Genomic DNA, 21,244 nt, shown 5'->3' with positions numbered 1-21,244 from the left:
TATATTTCCTTTGAGTTTTCCAAGTTCTGTTCTTGGAGAACATCACTCCAAGATATAAAAATAAATTGATTACTGCTACTTCCTCCTTGTTTGTTTTGATTAACGTTTGTCCCTTGACCATATGAAATTAACTTTTTTTTAACATTTACTGCCAATTACCTTTGTAATGCAAACATATTTGAAGCAGTAATCTGTCTTTCTAAGGGTACTAAAACAAGTTGCTACTATTAGAATATCATCAGCAAAGAGCGAAGCTGGACATGAGTTACCATTACTCTCTGGGACATCATTCTACACATTGTCCATAATGTTAAATAGATTATTTACATTTGCTAGCAAGAGGCAGATAGCTATAATGCACTTTCTCTTACACCTGTATTACTTTTGTGGTCCTTTGTTGACATACCCTACCACATGTTGGCGGATATAAAGCTACTGTAATAGCCAACATTTTTCTGAAATGCCAGTTTTTAAAGTCTAGCATAGTTTTTCCTCTGTTTACTAAACTGAATGTTGTTTTCAAGTCTTTAAACATGGCATATCATTTTTGTACCCTTAAGAGTGTCAAACACTTCCTAAACTAAATGTCACCACTCTAAAATTATGGTTAAAAACTCTCCTTTGTAGCTACATGCTAAAACAAATCTAAGTCTATTCTCACCCAAAGCTACACAAAGCAAACATTTAACTTTAAGATAAGATTTTTAAACAACACAATAACTGAACTAGTAACACTTACTTAGCATGATTGCTGATAAATATCTAACATTTGATAAACGTATTGATTATGATGTTAACAAATCAAATAAAACATTAGGGGTATTATACAAGTCCAAACTCAGCTGAATTTACTCCTGCTCAAACAGCGCTACTTTCCAGTTGGTATTCCTCTCTGGAATATTCATTAACCCTTAAAGACACAAGTAAATAAACCCAAACAGTCTTGCAACAAACAACAAATTTGCCTCAAATCTTCCCAGCAAAACACACCACTGTACAACACTAATGAAACTAACTTGGATAGAAGTACAAAATATTATACATTATCACAATTAAAAATAATGCATAGCATTATTTATAAACCTGACAAATGCCCAGCCTTAACTAACCTATTCCAAAAATTCAAACCATCTAAATCCCTGATATCTAAATCCAAAACCAAGGTGCAAGCAATACAATCTAGCAGTCATTGTGGTGATTGTTATTACCAAGTATATGTAGCAAAAATGTGGAACTCCATTCCTAGACACAAAGTTAACGTTGTTCATCAGCAAAGTAAAAGCATAATTAGTAACTGGAACTGTCTCTATATACAATGATAATACAAAGAAAAACAGCTTTTCTTACTTTCAGCAAAACCATGTAATATTGCATCTTCTGCATCTGTATATTATTTCTTTTCCGACATAATTCCTGCCCTTTTACTCCGTTCCCAGCATCTTCCCTATATTTATGAAATGCCACTACTCTTAACTTTATCTCAAGTTTAGTCACATTACTCAGCCTATCTTTACTTACATTATATCACTTGATGACCTTTATGTTCTGTGTTCAGTGAACGTAAAGTACGTGTTAATAGTGAGAGCACCGTATATACATGTGCACTACTATTGTCTTTGTTTCTTTCCTCAATAAAGATGTTCTTCTGTCCTTCTACCTAAATTACTATAACACTGTACATCCTTTTCATGAATTGCATCACTGTTTCTTTACCTGCTACCCCTGGTCACTTCTATACTTTACTTGTCTCTTTCCTTGATCCCTTAAATGTATTGTGTTCTTTATTCTGTCTTTCAGGTATAATAAAATATAGATCTTATGTAATCTAGTCTGTACACTGCAAATGAGGGACTGGTCACCATAGGCAGTCCTTTTCTGGCATCAGAAAAAGTCCTCCTAAGCTTGTGATCCTCCCCGTAGTGCTACCATGTGAACCAGCAACAAAAACACAGCTGAAGTATCTCACTTGGAAATCATTGTAATTAGTTGCTATTACTTCACCCAGAAGTGTGTTAGCAGTGAAAGATTGTCAGTTTGAGAAATGATGGCCCCTTAGGCAGTCTTGCCCGAGATCACTTTTAACTTCAGTCTTTATCAGTCCTTAAGTCTTCCAGTGGTTTCCCCAGTTTTCTAAGAAAGATAGAAATAAACTCCATCACCTTGACACTCACAAGCAATTCAGATTCTACTTGGATTGTACCAAGGATCAGAAGAAACTCAATCATGTCTTTATTTTCTTTGCAAATTGGGCTGAACAGTAGCAAAAACTACTTTGTCAAGATGTGCGTTGTTTACTGCTATTCATCTAGCCACAAGTCTGTTCCAGGCAGACCAAGACCTCATGCCACAAGATCAGTAGCCACATCTTTGGCCAATTTCAAAACCTTGCCTTTGGATGACATCTGCATTGCTGCTAAGTGGACCTTATTACATACGTTTGCTAAGCATTGTAAGATGAATCTAATTTCTAGGTCCAGAACTTACTTCAAGGCCACAGTATTACTGCTAGCTTTTCATGGTGCCATCAAAATTGTATTGCTGGTGATCTGGTCCCTCATTTGCAGTGTATGGACTGGATTATGTCATATACAGAAGTCTTGTACTTACCTTAATGATAGAGATGCTTTTTCCTTGCCTGTATATTGCAACATTCTCACACTCGCTAACCCTTACCTCTTTCCCTGACATGTCCACATCAACTAGGAGGACAACCTAAAGTTTCAAAAGAATTATATTACGGAATGTGTCTCATTCCTTTCAGCTGTCAAATATGATCTGGGGGATAGGGAATGGAGAGTGGCATTATGGGAATAAGGATATCTAGGGATAGGGCATGGAGAATGGCTTTATGAGTATAAGGATATCTAGGGATAGGGTGTGGAGAGCAGAATTATGGGAATAAGGATAGGAGCTCATGTTTAGGAGAGCTTCCTGATGATAATGGAAGAGGACTGTCTACTCTCATTTGCAGTATGTAAACAAGAGTCATGCAAGTTTGTCTTTATGGTAATTTCATAGCTTTCATTATTAGATGTGTAAAAGTGCTTATCGGGTAAAAACCTTTGTGGACTGTACAGTACTTCCTTAATGTTTATGTTGCAAAATATATGCTTTCATACACGATTACATTGTACAGTAATGTATATTTTTCTGTTATAAAGCAAACAACTCTTCTTCCTGCTCTAATGTAACTATTAAATGAGAATCTTTTCCCTGGGACTCCTCTGAAAAGGGGTTGTTGTTGTTTGTCTTTCGGCTTTTTCCTGGTTAGGGGTCACCACAGTGGATCTCCGGTCCACTAATGATTGGCAGTAGATTTTTACGAATGCTGAGGTACCAGCTCGACGTTCAACCTTCAACTAAAGCACGCCCATTTATGCATGTCTTTTGAATGCCCACCCAACCGCGGGGAGGACATGCAGACTCTACACAGAAGGTACTCCCCGCACTCCAGCCGAGAATCGAATGGGATAATCTCTTGCTGTGAGGCAACAACGCTACCGCTACACCACCATGGATTGCACTCCTCTGAAAAGGGGTAAAATATAAAATATCCTGGTTAACAAATTGGATATAAAAAAGTAAAATAAAAAAAGGGGTTGTTGTTTGTCTTTCGGCTTTTTCCTGGTTAGGGGTCACCACAGTGGATCTCCGGTCCACTAATGATTGGCAGTAGATTTTTACGAATGCTGAGGTGCCAGCTCGACGTTCAACCTTCAACTAAAGCACACCCATTTACGCATGTCTTTTGAATGCCCACCCAACCGCGGGGAGGACATGCAGACTCTACACAGAAGGTACTCCCCGCACTCCAGCCGAGAATCGAACAGGATAATCTCTTGCTGTGAGGCAACAATGCTACCGCTACACCACTACGGATTGCACTCCTCTGAAAAGGGATAAAATATAAAATATCCTGGTTAACAAATTGGATATAAAAAAGTAAAATAAATAAAGAAAATAAATTAATATTTTTCAATGATATTGTCAACTGTAAGGAATGCAGTTAATGTGGACTCAGATTGTTTAAGTACCTACCAATGGTCATGAAATATATGCTCACTTGTTTCGTTAAATCCAAAAGTGTCAAGCAGGAGAACATCTTAGGGGAGCTGTCCTAAAAACTGCTAAGACAATACATCCTTGGATCTTTAGTGCCTCCTTTCTTATGTAGGGAAGCTGTAATACATTGTATCCCAGATATAGGGAAAGTCCAGTTTGTGCAGATGTTCTCTAAATTGATATGTCATAATTGTTGCCCAGTCATCTTCATACTCACTGTAAATTCCCTTCCCAATCTTATTTGGCCCAGGGACTTTATGCTCTATCAGAAGGAATGATGAACATTTGTCAGACATGACAATCGCCCACACCTTGATTCTACAATTAGTAATAAAGTATAGGGAAAAAGTTTAAGGTATGAAATGGATAGAGTGTTGAAAGTAGTTATGGAAAATTCTCATTGGTCTGCTAAACAAAACTTATGTTGGGACAGATTGAGTTAGATAATATTAGCTACCAAGTAATATTTGCTTAACAGTCTTCTAATAAGCATAGAGAACAGTTTTGGGGTCCATGGTTTGATTCTCACATCTATGCATTGTCTGTGTAGAGTTTGGATGTTCCCCCTATTTCTGTGTGGGCTTTTTTTCAAGTACATCTACCTCTTACAAACATACTGTTTGTCTAGTTACTTCACATTGTCCATGTAATTCATTTAACCTTGCAGTCTGGGTCATGGCTGAAAAGGGTCAAAATGGACTGGTTCACTTACCCAGCTAACAAAAGAAAGAAAGAAATAGCAAATAAATTAGTTTAACATGAGTGAGCTGCAGTGGCTCTCTACTTACTCATGAGTGTCAGACAGGCTAGTAAGTCTTTCTGTGGGGGTGTTTCCTGTCACACAGCTAGTGAAATGGCACAATGACAAAGTAGCATGATGAATATTTGAATCCTGCCACAACATTTGTGGTTATATTTCTTTGCCATGTAGAAAAAAGAAAGTAGAAACCCAACAAACTGTGGCAGACTCTTATAGGGATATTATAGTTCGGTGCTTTAAATTTTCACTGAATGAAGTCTGAAGTGCCTACCTGCTGTCATCCAATGTCATTTTTGGCAACATTTCCTAAAAATTGATGACAATGGATGTCCTTGACCGCAGGTATGAACTGGGGACATGCTGATTTAATAGGTTAATGCATGTTTCTGAGTACAGTAGTTAAGTCATGGACTGTAGGCAGTACGGTACTTAGTCAAGGAAGTTATATTATCAGCAAGGGTGACTGAGGGATCTTTAATCAGAGGAAGCAGTCGAAGTGGAAAAAGTACAACTGAAAAGGCTAATGGTAGACTGCTTTTAGAAAGCTATGATACTTCCTTCTAGGGAAGGTTAAGTCTGTTTCCTAGTTATTTGAGCTGGTTTTAGCTGTTATTGTGACCCAATGCATCTTTTACATTAATGACCTGTCTAAGTGCATGCTTGCCTAGAGTTAATATTTTCTGAAATGCAAGGTAGTACATTTAACTTCAGCGAAAAGCCTTCTGAGTTAATTGCCTAAAGCAATTCCAGCCATTAAACTGTTAACATTTTTTTTCATTCTCTCTTAGCTTGATTGTCAGTGTTATTATTGCTTTGTCTGTTAATGTCAGGGTCCATTTCTCAATGCCCTTGCCCACAATGCAAGATTTCCAAAACTGCATAGCACTTGTGACTTTAAAACAGTTGTGTAAGGTGTTTGTTTGCTTAGTTTTGAATATTAATTTTTAAATCTGGTGCTTGTTGTGCCTCATAAAGCAACCTTTTGACAGTGTTTTTAGATGTGCATTATCTGGTCCCACTCCATAGTGCAGTAGCTCCTATCTGTTTGACCATTGCCACCCAAAGTGAAGGATCACACAGCACCACTGTCATCACAAAGGGTGAAGTGAAAGCAAGAAATTGCATACGAGTTGCAATTCCCATAGCTTTTTTTCCTGTCTTGGTAGTACTGCTCCACCCTGACAAAGTCAAAGTCATCTAGTTACATATCTGTTCTTATATTGTCATTTAATATCTCTTTCACTGTTAGTCAATCAAAGCAGTCCTGAAGTCATGTGCTGTACAGTTTGCTACCTCACGCAGTTAATGGTTTCCTTCTTCTCAGTTAAAGAGTATATAATACACTCACAATAACTAAATGCCATCTACAAGAGCTTATAGGTAAACAAATTAATTGTTCTCCAATAATTAAGAAAATAGAAAATAACCAAATACTTAGTAAAGTATACATAGGTTGGCATATAGATAAAATTAAAAGAAAATGTAGTAAACATACATAGGATATGCACAGAAAAAAACTTTAAGACTACAGATATCTAAGTTCTCTGGCTATGTTGATAGAAGAGTATCGTCCCTAAAAATGAGTAGCTAATACTCACAGATAAATTGCACAAGACAAAAATCATCAAAAGTTAAAGACTGGTATCTTGTAGGCATAACTCTCATTTATCCCTCATTTTATGTGATGTCCCTAATTTTGCAACATATTTTTGGTCTGTCGTTTGTAAAATTTGTAGTGCTCTGGCAAATCATTAATAATTACAATAACTAATTAATCAAAGGCATTTGAGTTTCAGACTTTATATCCTTCAGAAAATGCATGCTAATGCAAACCTGTTATTCTATCAACTAAATATATGAGCAATAGTTAAAATCTCACCTTATTTTGATCCTGTGTCTTTCATTATTTTTTATCTTTGTATGTGACTCTTTCAGTAAAGCTTGGAATTCATTAGATTCCATACTGGCATAGTTCAGATGTCTGGAGTAATTCTGCTAAACATCTTGTATGAAAGTTAACTGCATGTTAGTTAACAGTATTTTTAGATGTGCACGTAGTGCAGTAGCGCCTATCTGTTTGACCATTGCCACCGAAAATGAAGGATCAGACAGCACCACTGTCATCACAAAGGGTGAAGTGATAGCAAGAAATTGCACACGAGTCTGACTGAATGACTAAATCCATGGACTAAATGCAATGTTATTTTAAGGTGTAAGTTTGTTGTATGACGTTATCTGAACATTTCACTAAACAAATATGACAAAAGGTTAAAGATCATTCATAGTTTATTTTCATTAGTTTTACATATTCAGTGACCTTTTTCACCATGATGTTCTTTTTGTCATAATGTATAGATAAATATATTTTTTTGCAAACTGTCTTGAGGCTGACAGACCTTAGACTATTTTTCAGCCTGCATGTTCCACGGTGTAACCATAAGCCCACCCTCTATGTGTGATGGACTGTATAACGTAAGCAGGATATCATGCTAGTGTAGTTAGCTTTCCCACTGTGACGTCGGTGAGCTGTGTTCATTTAATACCCTGAATGGTGGAAGGCTAAAGGGTGTGAGAGGGAGGCTATTGGTCAGCTGTCAGCACAGATGAGGAGAGAAGTAGTTTTGTTTGTCTAGTTGCCCGAACCCAGACAGACGTGCTTCAACATTGCGGGGGGGGGGGGGGGTTGTTAGCAAACATTGACAGCAGCACATACAATTAGAGATACACCTGTGTTCCTGTACAGCCTCATTTCATAGTAGGCAAAGGGTGTGGAGTAGTTATTTACTACACAACATAAAAAAAATCCTCAGAAAGTAGTTTGCTGCCACTTGCTTTGTTTTCTGCTTTCAACGGTTGACTGGTTTCATGTTTTCTGGCTGATGTTATTCCAGCTGTAAAAGGACTGCGATGAATATTATTTGCATCCTGATCTCTTCAGTGCTGCCTGAAGTACCTGGTTAAAGAAGTCAGAGCTAGGTTCAGACAACACAACATCCCCACAAAGAAAGGCATTTTTTTATCTTGCAGTTTGATACCTTCAAGTAATATTTTTCCACTTCTTAACTATAAATTTCCGTCACATTCCTGTGATGGAGGTCAGAGTGCACTATGGTTACTTGCTCAGGTTCGTAGTTTCTAAACCAGTACAAAAAAGGACTTTCACCCCAAATTATACTAAGAAGACCAGTCCCTTTGCCTGACACTTAAATGTTACGTTGTAGGATGTGACAGTATCCCCTCACTGACTTAGAACTTTGTAATGTAGCCTCCCTTTTAGCATCATTTCTTTCCGTTTAATTTCACTTCCCTGTTAATTTAAATAACATCAGAATAACATTGCTTAGCTTGTTAAATGGTTATTTGCCTTAAAAGAGATAAAAAAATGAAGATGTGTGAGCTTGTTGTCTGTGACCTTCTTAGTTCTAAGGCATGTTCATTTATCTGCTTGCAGATGTCTAGAGTTACTGATCGATCACAATGCTGAAGTTAACCATCCTGCTTCTGGAGGACAAACACCTCTCTATTTTGCCTGTGCAAGTGGGAATAATGAATGTGTACAACTCCTACTGGAAGCTGGAGCACACCGGGATATTCTAACTAATGTATGTAGTAATCAAGTAATATTTATTTCAGCAGAAAATAATTAGTAATGCATACTAGCATTTACTTGTGTTTAGGATAGTTTATTATTTGTGTAAAGATAATTGTTTATTTATGTAGCTAGCTTCAGAAACTGTATTTTCAATGTGACAGAGAAGTTAATGGCATTTTATTTAGTGTGGTCAAAACTTTCTTTTACAGTGCTTTAATCCTGAAATGATTTCTAAATTAAATTTAAAAATAAGCACAATCTCTGTACTTGCAAAGAATTACGAGCTCTAGCAAAAAAAAAAAAAATCAGAAATGACACCAAATACTATGCTATAGTGTTTCCTTTAGATTTTATACTATTAAAGATATTTTCATTAAAAAGAACACTTTGTGTTCTTAAGCTTCTAATGATTTCTTAATTATCTGCTTATGATATCATGCTGTCATGGAAATAAAGCTAATGTTACAAGAATACAATAATGGAATCTGCAAAGAAGACACTCAAAACAGATAATATTGGCCTTGTTGTATATTTAAAGTCATACTGAATAATTTAACTGCTGCAAAGTGGATGCATAAATTTAGCTGCATTATCATTTTCTTACAAAGCTAAGAAATGAAAATGTGATGTTTTGTGTAGTGGTCACGAAGAAGATGAAACTGGGGTCACGTTATATGGTGTAGCTGTTAGATATGGTGCTTCACCTTGCTCGTTTCACTTCCCATCTAGGGTTCCTTCTGTGTGCAAGTCATGCATCTTTTTTGAATCCAGTTGGGATTTTGACACAGTTTCCAGTTTCTGCTCAGTTTTCAGCTCCTTGTCATTGAGACGAAAAGCCCTAACTATGACCTTCACGACCCAAGCTCAGGTACTCGCATAAGTGCAAAGGAGCTTGGGGGAGGATAGCAGAGAACAAGTGAATCAGACTCAAGCATCCTGGAGTGAGGGACATGCTAACACCTGCTACTATCCTGTCACCTAGTGGTGACTGGGTGTATAGCAGCAGTAAGCTGGTGAGCCAACAGCAGCTGGGGCTGTGACAGGGGAGTGCACCCCAGGAAGCACATGTTGTATCCTTGATGAAATTAAAGCACTCAAATCACCAAGAGTGAATCTTGAAAATTGATCTTCTACTTAAAAACTTCTTTTTGCAAGGGGGCAAGCTCCCTCTGCACCTGCATGTAGGGGGCAATCTCCCACTTGTATTTGTGTGTGTATATATATATATATATATATATATATATATATATATATACATATATATATATATGTAAATAACTCTGAGATTACCATACCTCATACAAAAGGGAATATTCTGAAAAATGACATCTTGGACTTGATATGTATAAGTCCGATCTTTCAGCCATTCACTGTCCATGTCTTGGGACTCAATCTAGCTGTTCCCGACATTTCAAATTGGTACCACCACACATATATGGAGAAAACATTTTTTTGAGTCAGACCTGTCAGCTCTGCAGTTTGATGGCATTTTAAAACACTTCTCATTGCTGCCCAAATGTCGGCCTTTAAATTAAAGAATGGGTTGATTGGCTTCTGCCATACAATGAGAATGAATGTGCCAGCTGGTTACAAGAGGGCTGCAAATCAGCAGTCAATGAGATCATGAGACCAGAAAAAGAATATATATATAAAAAAGAGAAACATGGAGTTAGTTGAGATCCTGCTTTGCAGTGGAAATGAATGGACTAGTTGGTCACAAAAGGGCTGCAAATTGTCAAGTTGTAAGGCCAGGAAAAAGAAAAAAAAAAGACAGATGGAGTTACTTGAACTGATGATTGTCTGAACTATACATGGGTATATGTGCAGTGTGAGTTTATGTATATATCCTATAGTTGTATCTTGTCTAGGACCAATTCTCTGCCTTATTCCCATATCTTGCCAAGACAGTCTTTGTTCTCCTGTGACCCTAATCTAGACAAAGTGTGTAGAAAATGAATGAATGAAGGCAGTGCTGTGTAAGGTGTTGCCCAGATTTTCAGTTCAGTGCACATCCTGTAGACTAGAAGTGAGGATGCAACTGCAGAGGGACATCTCAGTGGTAGTTGTGGGTTCACCTTGCTGCAGAGGGACATCTCAGTGGTAGTTGTGGGTTCAGCTTGCTGCAGTTGATTATATCTCTGCAGTGATTCAGGGAGCTTGTATTCCTACTAGTGGATGAGTATTTCAGGCTGTGGTCTGCTGAAACTTAGGTTCATAGGTTCATAGGTAGGTACTAGGCTATCTGCCCAAGGGCCTGTGTAAGCCTACCCAACAAGGTTCCCTGGCTTACGCCACCCAAGAAAGTTATTTTCCTGTGCCCCTGTCGAGCGGAGACACAGAAGTGATCCCCGGGGCGAATTTCCTATTTCCCATCCACTCATCAAGATTTTTCTTGAAGAGTGCTAATGAAGAACTTTGCTTGACATAGATGGGTAGCCTGTTCCAGAGTCTGGGAAGTCTCTGGGACAGGAATCTATCCCTCCAGCATGTCTTGTTTATTGTGGTGACAAGGTTTAGGTCCCTAGAGCATGTAGCTCGGAGGGATTGGGATTTCTTTAGGTGTAGCATGTCCAACAGCTCTTGGTTTGACATAGCTTTATATGTTAGGCAGAGATCACCTCAGAGTAGGTGATATGCTACGAAGTAAAGATGGAGTTTTTTGAGACGGTGTCTTGTGAGGTACATTCCAAAAGGGGCACTGTACTCTATAATGGGTAAGTGCTTTTTATTTGTTTAATGATTTTTGGATACATTTTGAATTTTGTGAGGTGTAGAATTATTGAGATTAAGATTTATTTAATATATAAAAAGGTTTTTACAATGTTTGTAAGCATCATTACTAATAAGATTTTATACTAGGTTCACTGTGTTTTTAAATGATGATTGATGTCTTAATTAGTTCTTTTTTCTGATTGGCTTCATTGCATCTAAATACAGATGGTTTGACTGATATAATTTAGGTCTGAAGAAGCTACCTGGCAGGTAGCGAAAGCGCTTACTTTTTGTGCCTGTTTTATAATTTTGTAGCCTTTTATGTCTATTAACGTTTCACTTACTTCACCGTGGTATGCACCTAGCTTTTTCTCAGTTTTTGTCTTTGGTGCATGTTGGTGCACTTAACCGACCACAAGAAACTTTGTTTTAAAGAATTTAATGAGGTACAGTAATGCAAGCTCATTGATCTGTCAGGTCTGTGGCATGTCTGTGGCAGTTCTTTGGCAGATCTGTGGCAGGTCTGTGGCAGATCTGTAGCAGTGCCTTTGCTGCAGATTTTGTCAGCAACTTTCTAAAGATTATCATATATGCTAATGGGAAATTCATGCTGGGCAGGACCCATTTTCAACAGAGAGTGAAAAAAGAGCTTCATGTGTGACACAAGCATGCATATACTGTTGTCACCTCGGAGTAGGCAATATGCTACAGAGTAAAGCTGGAGTTTTTGAGAGAGTGTAGGGCATCTGTTTGAGGCCAGTAATCCTCTTTGTGATGTACTTCTGTGACCTTTCCAGCTGCTGCAGATGTCTTTTGAAGTACATTCCAAAAGGGGCGTTGTACTCTGTAATGGGTCTAATGAGTGTCAAGTAGAGGGGAACAATAATCTATTTTTTCCTGGATGAGATTGGATGAGATGCAAAGACTTGTATTTTTGGTATGTATATATATATATATGTGTGTGTGTGTGTGTGTGTGTGTGTGTGTGTGTGTGTGTGTGTGTGTGTGTGTGTGTGTGTGTATATATATCTATATATATATATATATATATATATATATATATATATATATATATATATATATATAAATATATATATATATATATATATATACACACGCACACACACACACACAAGCATGTAATTATCTGTTTGTGTGTGGGTGTAGGTGTGTGTGTGGGGTCTATATCAGAAGATCGAAGTTTCAAAACTTCGAATCTGATATGATCGACACCATATGATTGAAGTCTTGAAACTTTGATTCTTTTAACAGAGATCTCAGGACAGCGTGGAAAGGGACGATTTCCCTTTTCTGCACTGTAGTGCAATCTCAGAGTTTGTATATTTAAGTAGTGGGGGGGTGGGGGCTTGCCCACCTGCTTAGAGCATTTAAATGGTTTGTTTTTGTAAGTTGTTGTGTTTTTTACATTTTCGAGCAACACAGTCCTGGTATAAAGAGACAGAGATAGATGTAGAGATTTCAAAATGAACTAAATTGGGCTTTGGCTGGAGGGAATATAAGAGCTTCTGTGTTATCAGAAAATATTAATGAATCTTACTTGAAAAGTCAAATTATTAAGTTAATGAAAGAAGTGAGTGCAGAAACTAAATGGGAAGAACACACAGAGTGTGTGATATGGAACCTTATAAGAAGATTAAACTGAAGTAATGAAGGGTGTCTGTACAGAGATTAGGAGTACAAAACCTATAGTGACACATTTACTAACAGAAGAAAGGGAAACTGAACAGAGTTCAAGGCTTCCCATCTGTCATGTCAAAGCAGAGAGACAATCAAAAACAGGACATTCAGCAGGAGGTATGTAAAGAGACAGAAGTTACTGAGGTAAAAGAAAAGGAGTTGTCAAAAGAAAAAGCAATAAGGGAAAGCAAACCAGCTATTGCTGGGACTGTAATATCTTCTTCACATTGGTCCTCCAGGAAAAGTGGTTTTGACTTGTCAGATTTCCGGATAAGAATTGTATATTTTAAGAAAGCACTGTTAAGCATTGTTTCACTGTACTCAGCCCTTATTAGACCAATCATTGAATACAGTGTCCCCTTTGGTGTGTACCTGAGCAGACATATGCAGCAACTGGAGTATCCACAAAGTTTTCTAACAAAAAGAATACATGGCCTGTACAACACGTCTTATGTGGAGCACCTTAAAGCCCTATCATTGTACTCGGTCTCCTACAGACTGCTGACATTTGATCGCTGCCTGGCCTACAAAGCATCCTCTGATCCTGCTCTGATGGACCTGTTATACATCCACAAAATAAACAGTATCAGAATTATTCAATCTAGAGACCTAAACTTCATCTGCAACATAAATAGGACATGTTGGAGGGACAGGCATGTGTCTCAAAGACTACCTTTTCTCTCGAACAGGCTTTCCAACCAGTAAAGCAGAGTTCTTCCTTAACCCAATTCAAATGCATCTGGGATCAGTGGATGGGGAATCATAAATTTACCCATGGTCTGGCACTTATACCTACACAGAGGCAGCATACAAATGCTTGACTACCAATGCCCAAACCCAAATATAACCCTTAAATAGCACTAGGGTATTAAAACTTGTCATAAACATTTGGAAAGCATGATTTGGCTTAAAAAGGGTCCCTTGGAGTCATTAGTCTAGTAATCACCTATGAGTGTATAAGAAGGGCCAGTGAAAATACAACCAGAATAATGTAAACAGATAAGTAGATTGACTCCATCACATAGCCATTTTTTTGTGTTGAGGAATGACTTACTGTAGCAGTAAGGGAAATCAGAAGAAGCTTAAAACTGAGATACGAGGGGACACTGTGGAATGGTTTAATAACTTCTGGTATCTGGGAGGTGTGATTGAGAAGAAGAGAAATCTGAATGAAGAGATTAAAAGTAGAATGATAGGTGCTGCTTTTAACTGGCACAAAGTGTCATAAGTAATATTTCATAGAAGCATGCCAATATAATTTAAAAGTAAGGTACACAAAACCATGATGTGAGCAGTGGTGGTTCTGTGTGGCACAGAGACCTGGGCAGTGAAGGCAGAGTGACTGACGAAGCTTGAGATGATGGAGATAAAGGGTCAGTGACAGATGATAGGATGTGCACTGTGGGACAGATGAAGAAATAAGGACATCAGAGTGAAGCTATAGTAGCCACAATAACAGAGAGGGTCAAGAAAAACAGAGTACAGTGATTCAGTCACATGTACAGGAAATCAGAAGACAATTTTGTAAAGCATAGTTGGAAAAGACAGGAAGAAGGTAATGGAAGATGAGGACATCAAAACAAGATGTTACATGGCTGCATGAGTAAAGACCTGTGATAGTTGGGCATGACTGTCAAAGCAGGTTCGAGAATGGTTATGAATACAGAAAAGTGGTAATAGTTGATATGACACCCCAAATACATGCAAAAATGGAAAAATATGAGTCGATGATTATATCTGTAACTGTTTCTGTCTCTCTCATCTATAGATAGATAGATGTAGATGTATAGATAGATGTAGATGGATAGATGGATGGATAGATAGACAAATAGATAGATTGATTTTATTTATTAATTGGTTTATTGACATTTGTTTACCAGGAAAGTCTGACTGGGTACAGGTGCTCTTTTTCAGCAGAGGCTAGGGAGCTCCAAGGTAACACATTTAATATAATCAATATTTACAATAACAAATGTTATAATGTATTTTCAGTGAATACATAGCAGAGTAGTCAGTATAATAAAATTTATATTGATCTTCACAAACATTAATATACAAGCATTGTATTGAGAATTAACAAATAGAAGAGTGGTACATAGGTAGGGGTAATTTAAGAAATACAATAGAGTGAGGTATTACAGAGGATAAAATAGTTTAAGTGTTACTAGAGAAGTAGCAATGGAAGGGTCATTTGGTTGTGTAATTAGAAGCAGGTATAGTAGTTTAAGAAGTACAATAAAGTGAGGTATTAGAAGGGGATAAGCACGTTAAGTGATTTAGTGCTTTAAAGGGAGGTATCGGAACGGTGATGAAGGTTGTTAGAGAGCTACATCTTAGATAAGGAACGAGATGAAAGTGTGAGATGGATCTGACTGATACAGCAATTTTATTCCAGGTTGTAGCTATATTATTGAAATGGAGACTGACCTCAAAAAGCCCTTTGTGGTTTATAGACATACCTCTCAACTTCTTAGAGACAGAAGTCTGGACAAAGCCAACAATAATGGGGGCACAAAAGCCCAAAAATAGGAGCACTTTTTAAATATTGCACTTGCAAAGTTAGAAAACTGATAGAACAACAGGTTTTTTATTAGCATTAATTTTCTGAAGGGTATGAAGTCAGAAACTCAAATGTCTGTCATTTTCTGATTTCAACACTTTGACAATGATTTGCCAGAAAATCACAACTTTAAGAGAAATGGACCCAAAATATGAAGTAAAAATCTAGACATTCTGAGAAAATCTGTACAGTTGAGAAGTATAGTTGTAGATAAGCAGATGTTTTTCATTTGACTGAAGGGGTTGCTTTAGTAGATAGTATTGGAGTATGGCCCTAACTACTGAGTAGGATAATGGGGTATAGATGATATTTTGGGTTAAGATGAGCTAGGTATAACATAGTTTGTGAGGAAGTTCGAGCCAGTTAAGTGTTTTTAGTGCTAAACATTGGTGGGTCTGGTAAGTATTTTTGCAAGCAAATCTGGCAACTTTGTTGTAGCATTGTTCAAGTTTAGAACTAAGTGGGTGTTGTAGTTTAGTCATGATAGGGGGTCCATATACGAGAGAGAGTAAGAGGTAAGTGGTATTTAAGAGTTACTTTGGCAGTCTGTAAAGAATTTCTTTACTCTATGCAGGGTGCCTAGTTTGAGATGGGATTTCTCGATTATGTTGTGGATATGTAAATCGAATTTAAGATTGTCACTGATTGTCATACCAATTCATTTTGTATGTGAGGTAACTTCAATCAAGGTATTATTTAAGGAACAAAAGTTCAAAGTTTTTTTTCATGGAAATGTGATTTTAAAAAAAAGAGAAGTAATTTAGTTTTTCTGGGATTTAGTAACAGGTGATTGTCTTTTAGCCAACTTTCAACAGAGTTAAAGGCTGTTAGATAGATAAATATAGAAAAGTATTACATAGGGGATTATTATGAGCTCTCCAGTCTTCTCAGGTTATGTTTCTAAGAAAATTATGTTGTGGAATTTAACTCAAGAGCAAAGAAGACAATAACAGATTATAATTATAGACTTGCTCATAATATTACTTTAGCTGCATACATGTAGTAGTACCACTTAAAATAAAAAATAAATTGCACGGCAGCACCAGGTATATGACAGCTTTTAAAGCTGTAGGCTGCCATCAGGTGTGATTTAAAGGTGCACTTAGGATCATAGAATCATCGGATGTTACTAGGCTAATAGCATTTTTAAGCCCCAGCCATTCATGCCTCAGTTTTTCCAATTATCGGTGCCCACAGGTTGGAATGACTTTGGTGTATGCCTATGCTTTGGGGCATCTACAAACTGTCCCTGTCCATAAAGACCACAGGTAACAAGCTAGGGGTTAGTTTGGGGTTTCCCTTCTTTTGGTTCAAACTGCTTTTGAATAGGCTTAGGGAAGAGCTCTGTTTCACATGAATGGAAAGTCTGTTCCAGAGAAGGAATAATCTCAGAGAAACATACCTTTCCCTTCAACATGTTTTTTTTATGTCACAGATTAGGTTTAGATCCTTAGATTGGGTAATTCTAGTGCTGTTTGTGTTGCAAATGTGTAGCACATCCATCAGGACAGATTGTAGAATGGTTTATAGTTTGGCATACATCGTTCCTCAGTATTCTGTAGGAAACAGAGTACAAGGACATGGCTTTGGTGCAGTCCACATGCCTCAACTCAAACTGCCAAATGCCACAATGAGTTAACATTGGTTATTAAACTAATCTGGCAGAGTTCCTTGTTTGAATGTTGATGATGAAACTTGGTCATTAGCTTAAAATAGGTACTGGGAGTATATTGCCTGGCTAACACTTTAATACAATATGGATAGTGCAGGTGATAGTCCCAGCTTATGAGCTGGTGAATGAGGTAGTGGAAGGTTTTGATGTTGTGGGCTTGTTTGAGTAGGCTGCCATCTGGTGTGGTTTGTGTCAGGTGTATGGGAAATTGAAAATTAAAAATCCAATTGTTTTTAGTGCTGTTTTAGCGCTGCTTTTCTGTAAAAAAAAGTTCTAAGCTTGTTTCCTGTCTTTCCTGTAACTGTAGCAGATTTGCTGTATCCAGGACTGTTTGTAAGCTTCTGAGCCTCCCCCCCAAGCCTTTCTGTGTTGGAGGGAAGCCTTCTATCTTATCAGTGGGAGTGGTAAGCACTAGGTAGCCTATCTACCACAATAGGAGAGGTTTCTGGCCCAGAAATTGTAGTTTATTGGCCATTTGGGCAATTTTTCCATCTCTTTCAACTTTCTGGTTTAAAAGCCCACGTTTGCCCTTGTTTCCTGCCTTTTCTGTAACTAGTCTAGTCCAGATACAGATTTGCTGTATGCAGGACTGTTTGTAAGCTTCTGAGCCCCCCAAGCCTTTCTGTGTTGGGGGAAGCCTTCTAACTTATCAGTGGGAGTGGTAAGCACTAGGTAGCCTATCTACTACAAGAGGAATGGTTTCTGGCCCAGAAATTGTAGTTTATTGGCTGTTTAGGCAGTTTTTCCATTCCTTTCAACTTTCTGGTTTAAAAGCCCACATTTGCATGGGTTTGTGCTTGTTTAAGCTCCATGCAGCTTCGCTGAGCTGAGGTAAACTATTACTGGTGCTAGAAAGTCTGCTCTTCAGTTTTTCCCATAGATCTTGCTAGTTCTTTCTCTCTTGCACTTCAAGTAGCGTAATCACTTTGCACTTAAACAGGTTTTTGTAGCTATTGTTGTAGCACACCTAAGTGCCATAAGCACTAGTCGTTCTTCATGGAAATAGCTCCAATACTTAGTAGTTATGACCATCCCTCCTGGCATGATTAAAGGGCAGTTCCCTGTGCTTTCTCCTATTAACCTGGTGCACTTGGGCGTTCTGAGCAGTGTAGCAACTGCCTTATGTATGCAGACAACCCTCTTCTCTTACCTCTCAACACTCAGACTTGTGAGAGATGCACTTATATCACCAAATTGGAAGTTTTGCACTCTCCAACGGACTAGCTGGTCAAGAGGAGAAAGTCAACACCTGCACCACACCACATGGAACACATAGCCCTCCAGAATACCCACTATTACAGCTCTCACATAAAAACACAAACCACACAACCACCTTCGCGGAGGTTCTCAATATAAATTTACCCAAACAGCAGAGACCTCCAGGACAGAAATGCACTTGATCACCCCAACACAGCTCAAAGCACAGGACACATAGCTCACCTCCACAGTCTGCCCCTCAACCTAAGCCCCTAAGGCTAAACACCTTGCTCAGTACACTAATCATAGGTGACTCAATAGTGAGGCACACAGATGTCCCACTCACTAGGCTGAATAAGGAGAAGGTAACAGTCAGCTGTCTGTCAGGTGCCAGAATCTGGCACATAACACACTCACTCAGGTCACTCCACAACAAGTTCAGGTATGACTGTCATTGTCCATATGGGTGCGAATGACCTGAGATGCACCTCCCTAGACTACACAAAGAGAGACATGTTGGGATCTCACATTATGTGGGCCAGGCAGGTATGACACTAGCCCTGAGCAGTATCCTACCATCACCCAGAATGATACCGCAGTACAAACCAAAAATTATTGGCTTCAACAATTGGCTAAGTTTCTGGCGTCATTCTGAGGGGATCCAGTATCTGTCTGCCTGAGATGACATGACTGACAGACCTCACTGCTTCACCAGAGATGGCCTGCATCTGTCACTCCTGGGTTTCCGGTTACTGGCTAAGGCTCTTTGCCAACCCTATAGTGCCTTTTTAGGTGGTGTTCCAAAGACTGGATTACCACCATAACAGCTATAAATAAATGCATTCTGAGGGTCATGCTGTTCAATATTAGAAGTCTAACTCTCAAGATGCACTCACTTGAATCACGCCTCAAAATGGAGAACATCGACATTTGTGCTGTAATGGAGACCTGGTTTAAAGCAGCAGAAAGCACCCCTGTGCTACCAGACTATAGCTCATTCCACACCTTTTGGCCCCGAAACATGGACCAAAGCTCCAAAGGTGGTAGTGTCTCCATATTCATAAAGGATATACACACCTCCAGACTAGTAGCCCAGCATAACGCATCTGAGATACTTCAGGTAAAACTAACATTGGGTAAGATGGAAATCCAGGTCATAGCCTCCTATAGTTTCCCAACCATGCCCCCAGACTCTCACTCCATGTTCCTAAGCACCCTGGAATCTATCAAGGTCCAACCCAACACTCTCTAACTAGGAAACTTCAACTACCCCTCCATCAACTGGGAAAATTACTCAAGCACCAATATACTGGCCCAATGCTTCCTGGAATTCATCAATTCCAATGCTCTGGACCAGCTCATTCTGACCCCCACTAGAAGAAGCAACATCCTTGACCTGGTTATTTGTAACATGGGTTACCATTGCTCTACACCAATAGTCAGTCCCTCTCTGGTCAGATCTGATCATACACTAATCACCATGGAAATCCACATCTCACCTACACTCCCTGCAAAGGTAACCACCTTGAAAAACTTCTCCAAAGCTGACTTTGGACTCTTAAAAACAGAGGTGGCTAACTTCACTGCACCCATGCCAATGGAAAATAGCTCCATAACTGCCAAATCATACAGCAATGTAGTGTAAAAACATGTACATAAATGCATGGAACTAGCCATATCCAACAGAACCAATACTCTGTCCTTCAAAAAAAGGAAGCCAATCTGGTGGTCCCCTGCCATTAATAAACTCTACAACAGAAGGAGGAAACTGTTGCAGAAAAAGGTGAAGTCCCAAGACTGGAAAAACTCCCTTATTAGCCTCAACAATATGTTGAGATCCCTCATCAAATCCTCTAAAGCCAGCTATGAAGGCAGAATTGCGGCAGACACTAAAAACAATCACAAAGCCTTCTATAGCTATATCAAGAACCTCCAAGGCAATACCCATATTTGCTCTGAGTTACTGCACAATGGTACCTCCTATACTGAGCCAACAGATATTGCCAACATACTGGCTGACAGATTCAGTGAAACTTTACCCCTCTCTCCCCCCACTAAAGGACCAATCACAATGCCAGAAGAATGCCAGGCACCCAAAATTACTGCAGTGCAGGTTAAAACTGCATTGTCCAAGGCCAAGAATACAGCTTCCATGGGACCTGATAATATCCCTGGCTGTGTTCTATATGAACTTCAAAGTGAACTGGCCCAACATTTGTGTGTCCTGTTCAGTCACAGCCTCACCTCAGGCTTTGTCCGTACCGAATGGCACACTGCTACAGTCATCCCTCTCCATAAAGGGGGAGCGACTACAGGCCCTGGGAATTTTTGCCCCATTAGCCTGATGAGTCTGATATGTAAAGCTGTGGAGCACATCATCATGGACCTGATTAATAAAGATATAGGAAATCTCCAAACTCCAGACCCCACGCAATTTGGCTTTGTGAAAGGGAGATCATGCCTGCTTAATCTGGTTGACTTCTTTGAGTCAATCACCAGGGCTGTGGATGAAGGTAAGGCAGTCCATACAGCCTATCTCACTCTAGCCAAGGCCTCTGATACCATTCCTCACTCAGGAAATATTGATAAACTCACCAAACTAGGTATCAATCCCTATATCACTAGGTGGATTGCAAATTGGATCACAGATAGAACACAGTGTGAAAGTAGCGGACTCCAAGTCAGACTGCTGACCAGTTACGAGTGGAGTCCTACAGGGATCGGTCATGGGTCCTCTCCTGTTCAGCATCTACTTCTCAGAAGTCCAGGCCAACAAAACTGGACTCTGGTTGACCAAGTTTGCAGACGACTGCAAACTGGGAGCCATTATTAACTCCCAAATGATGCAGACATCCTACAGAAAGGCCTCACTGAGACCAATGACTGGTGTCGAAACCATGGTCTTAAGCTTAACGCCAAAAAATGTGTCATCATTCCCTTTGGTAAAAACTCAGTTCCAACTAATTACCACATCAATGGGAGCTCACTGAA

The 21,244-nt window shown here is 38.9% G+C and overlaps 1 protein-coding gene across 5 annotated transcripts in view; it reads left to right on the top strand.

The window, feature by feature from the left end:
• The window catches only part of CTTNBP2 (cortactin binding protein 2), a 1,390,380-nt gene that overhangs the window by 867,581 nt on the left and 501,555 nt on the right, over nt 1-21,244 (top strand). For all 5 annotated transcript variants that reach the window (XM_044088722.1, XM_044088723.1, XM_044088724.1 and 2 more), the window contains exon 7: nt 8,274-8,424. In XM_044088722.1, the coding sequence (XP_043944657.1) occupies nt 8,274-8,424 (151 nt within the window). The remainder of the gene's footprint in view (nt 1-8,273; nt 8,425-21,244) is intronic.

Source organism: Protopterus annectens, chromosome 11.part0 (genome assembly GCF_019279795.1).
Source record: "Protopterus annectens isolate FY-2018-M chromosome 11.part0, PAN1.0, whole genome shotgun sequence".
NCBI classification, from domain to species: domain Eukaryota; kingdom Metazoa; phylum Chordata; order Ceratodontiformes; family Protopteridae; genus Protopterus; species Protopterus annectens.
This window is presented reverse-complemented; position numbering and strand designations above follow the sequence as displayed.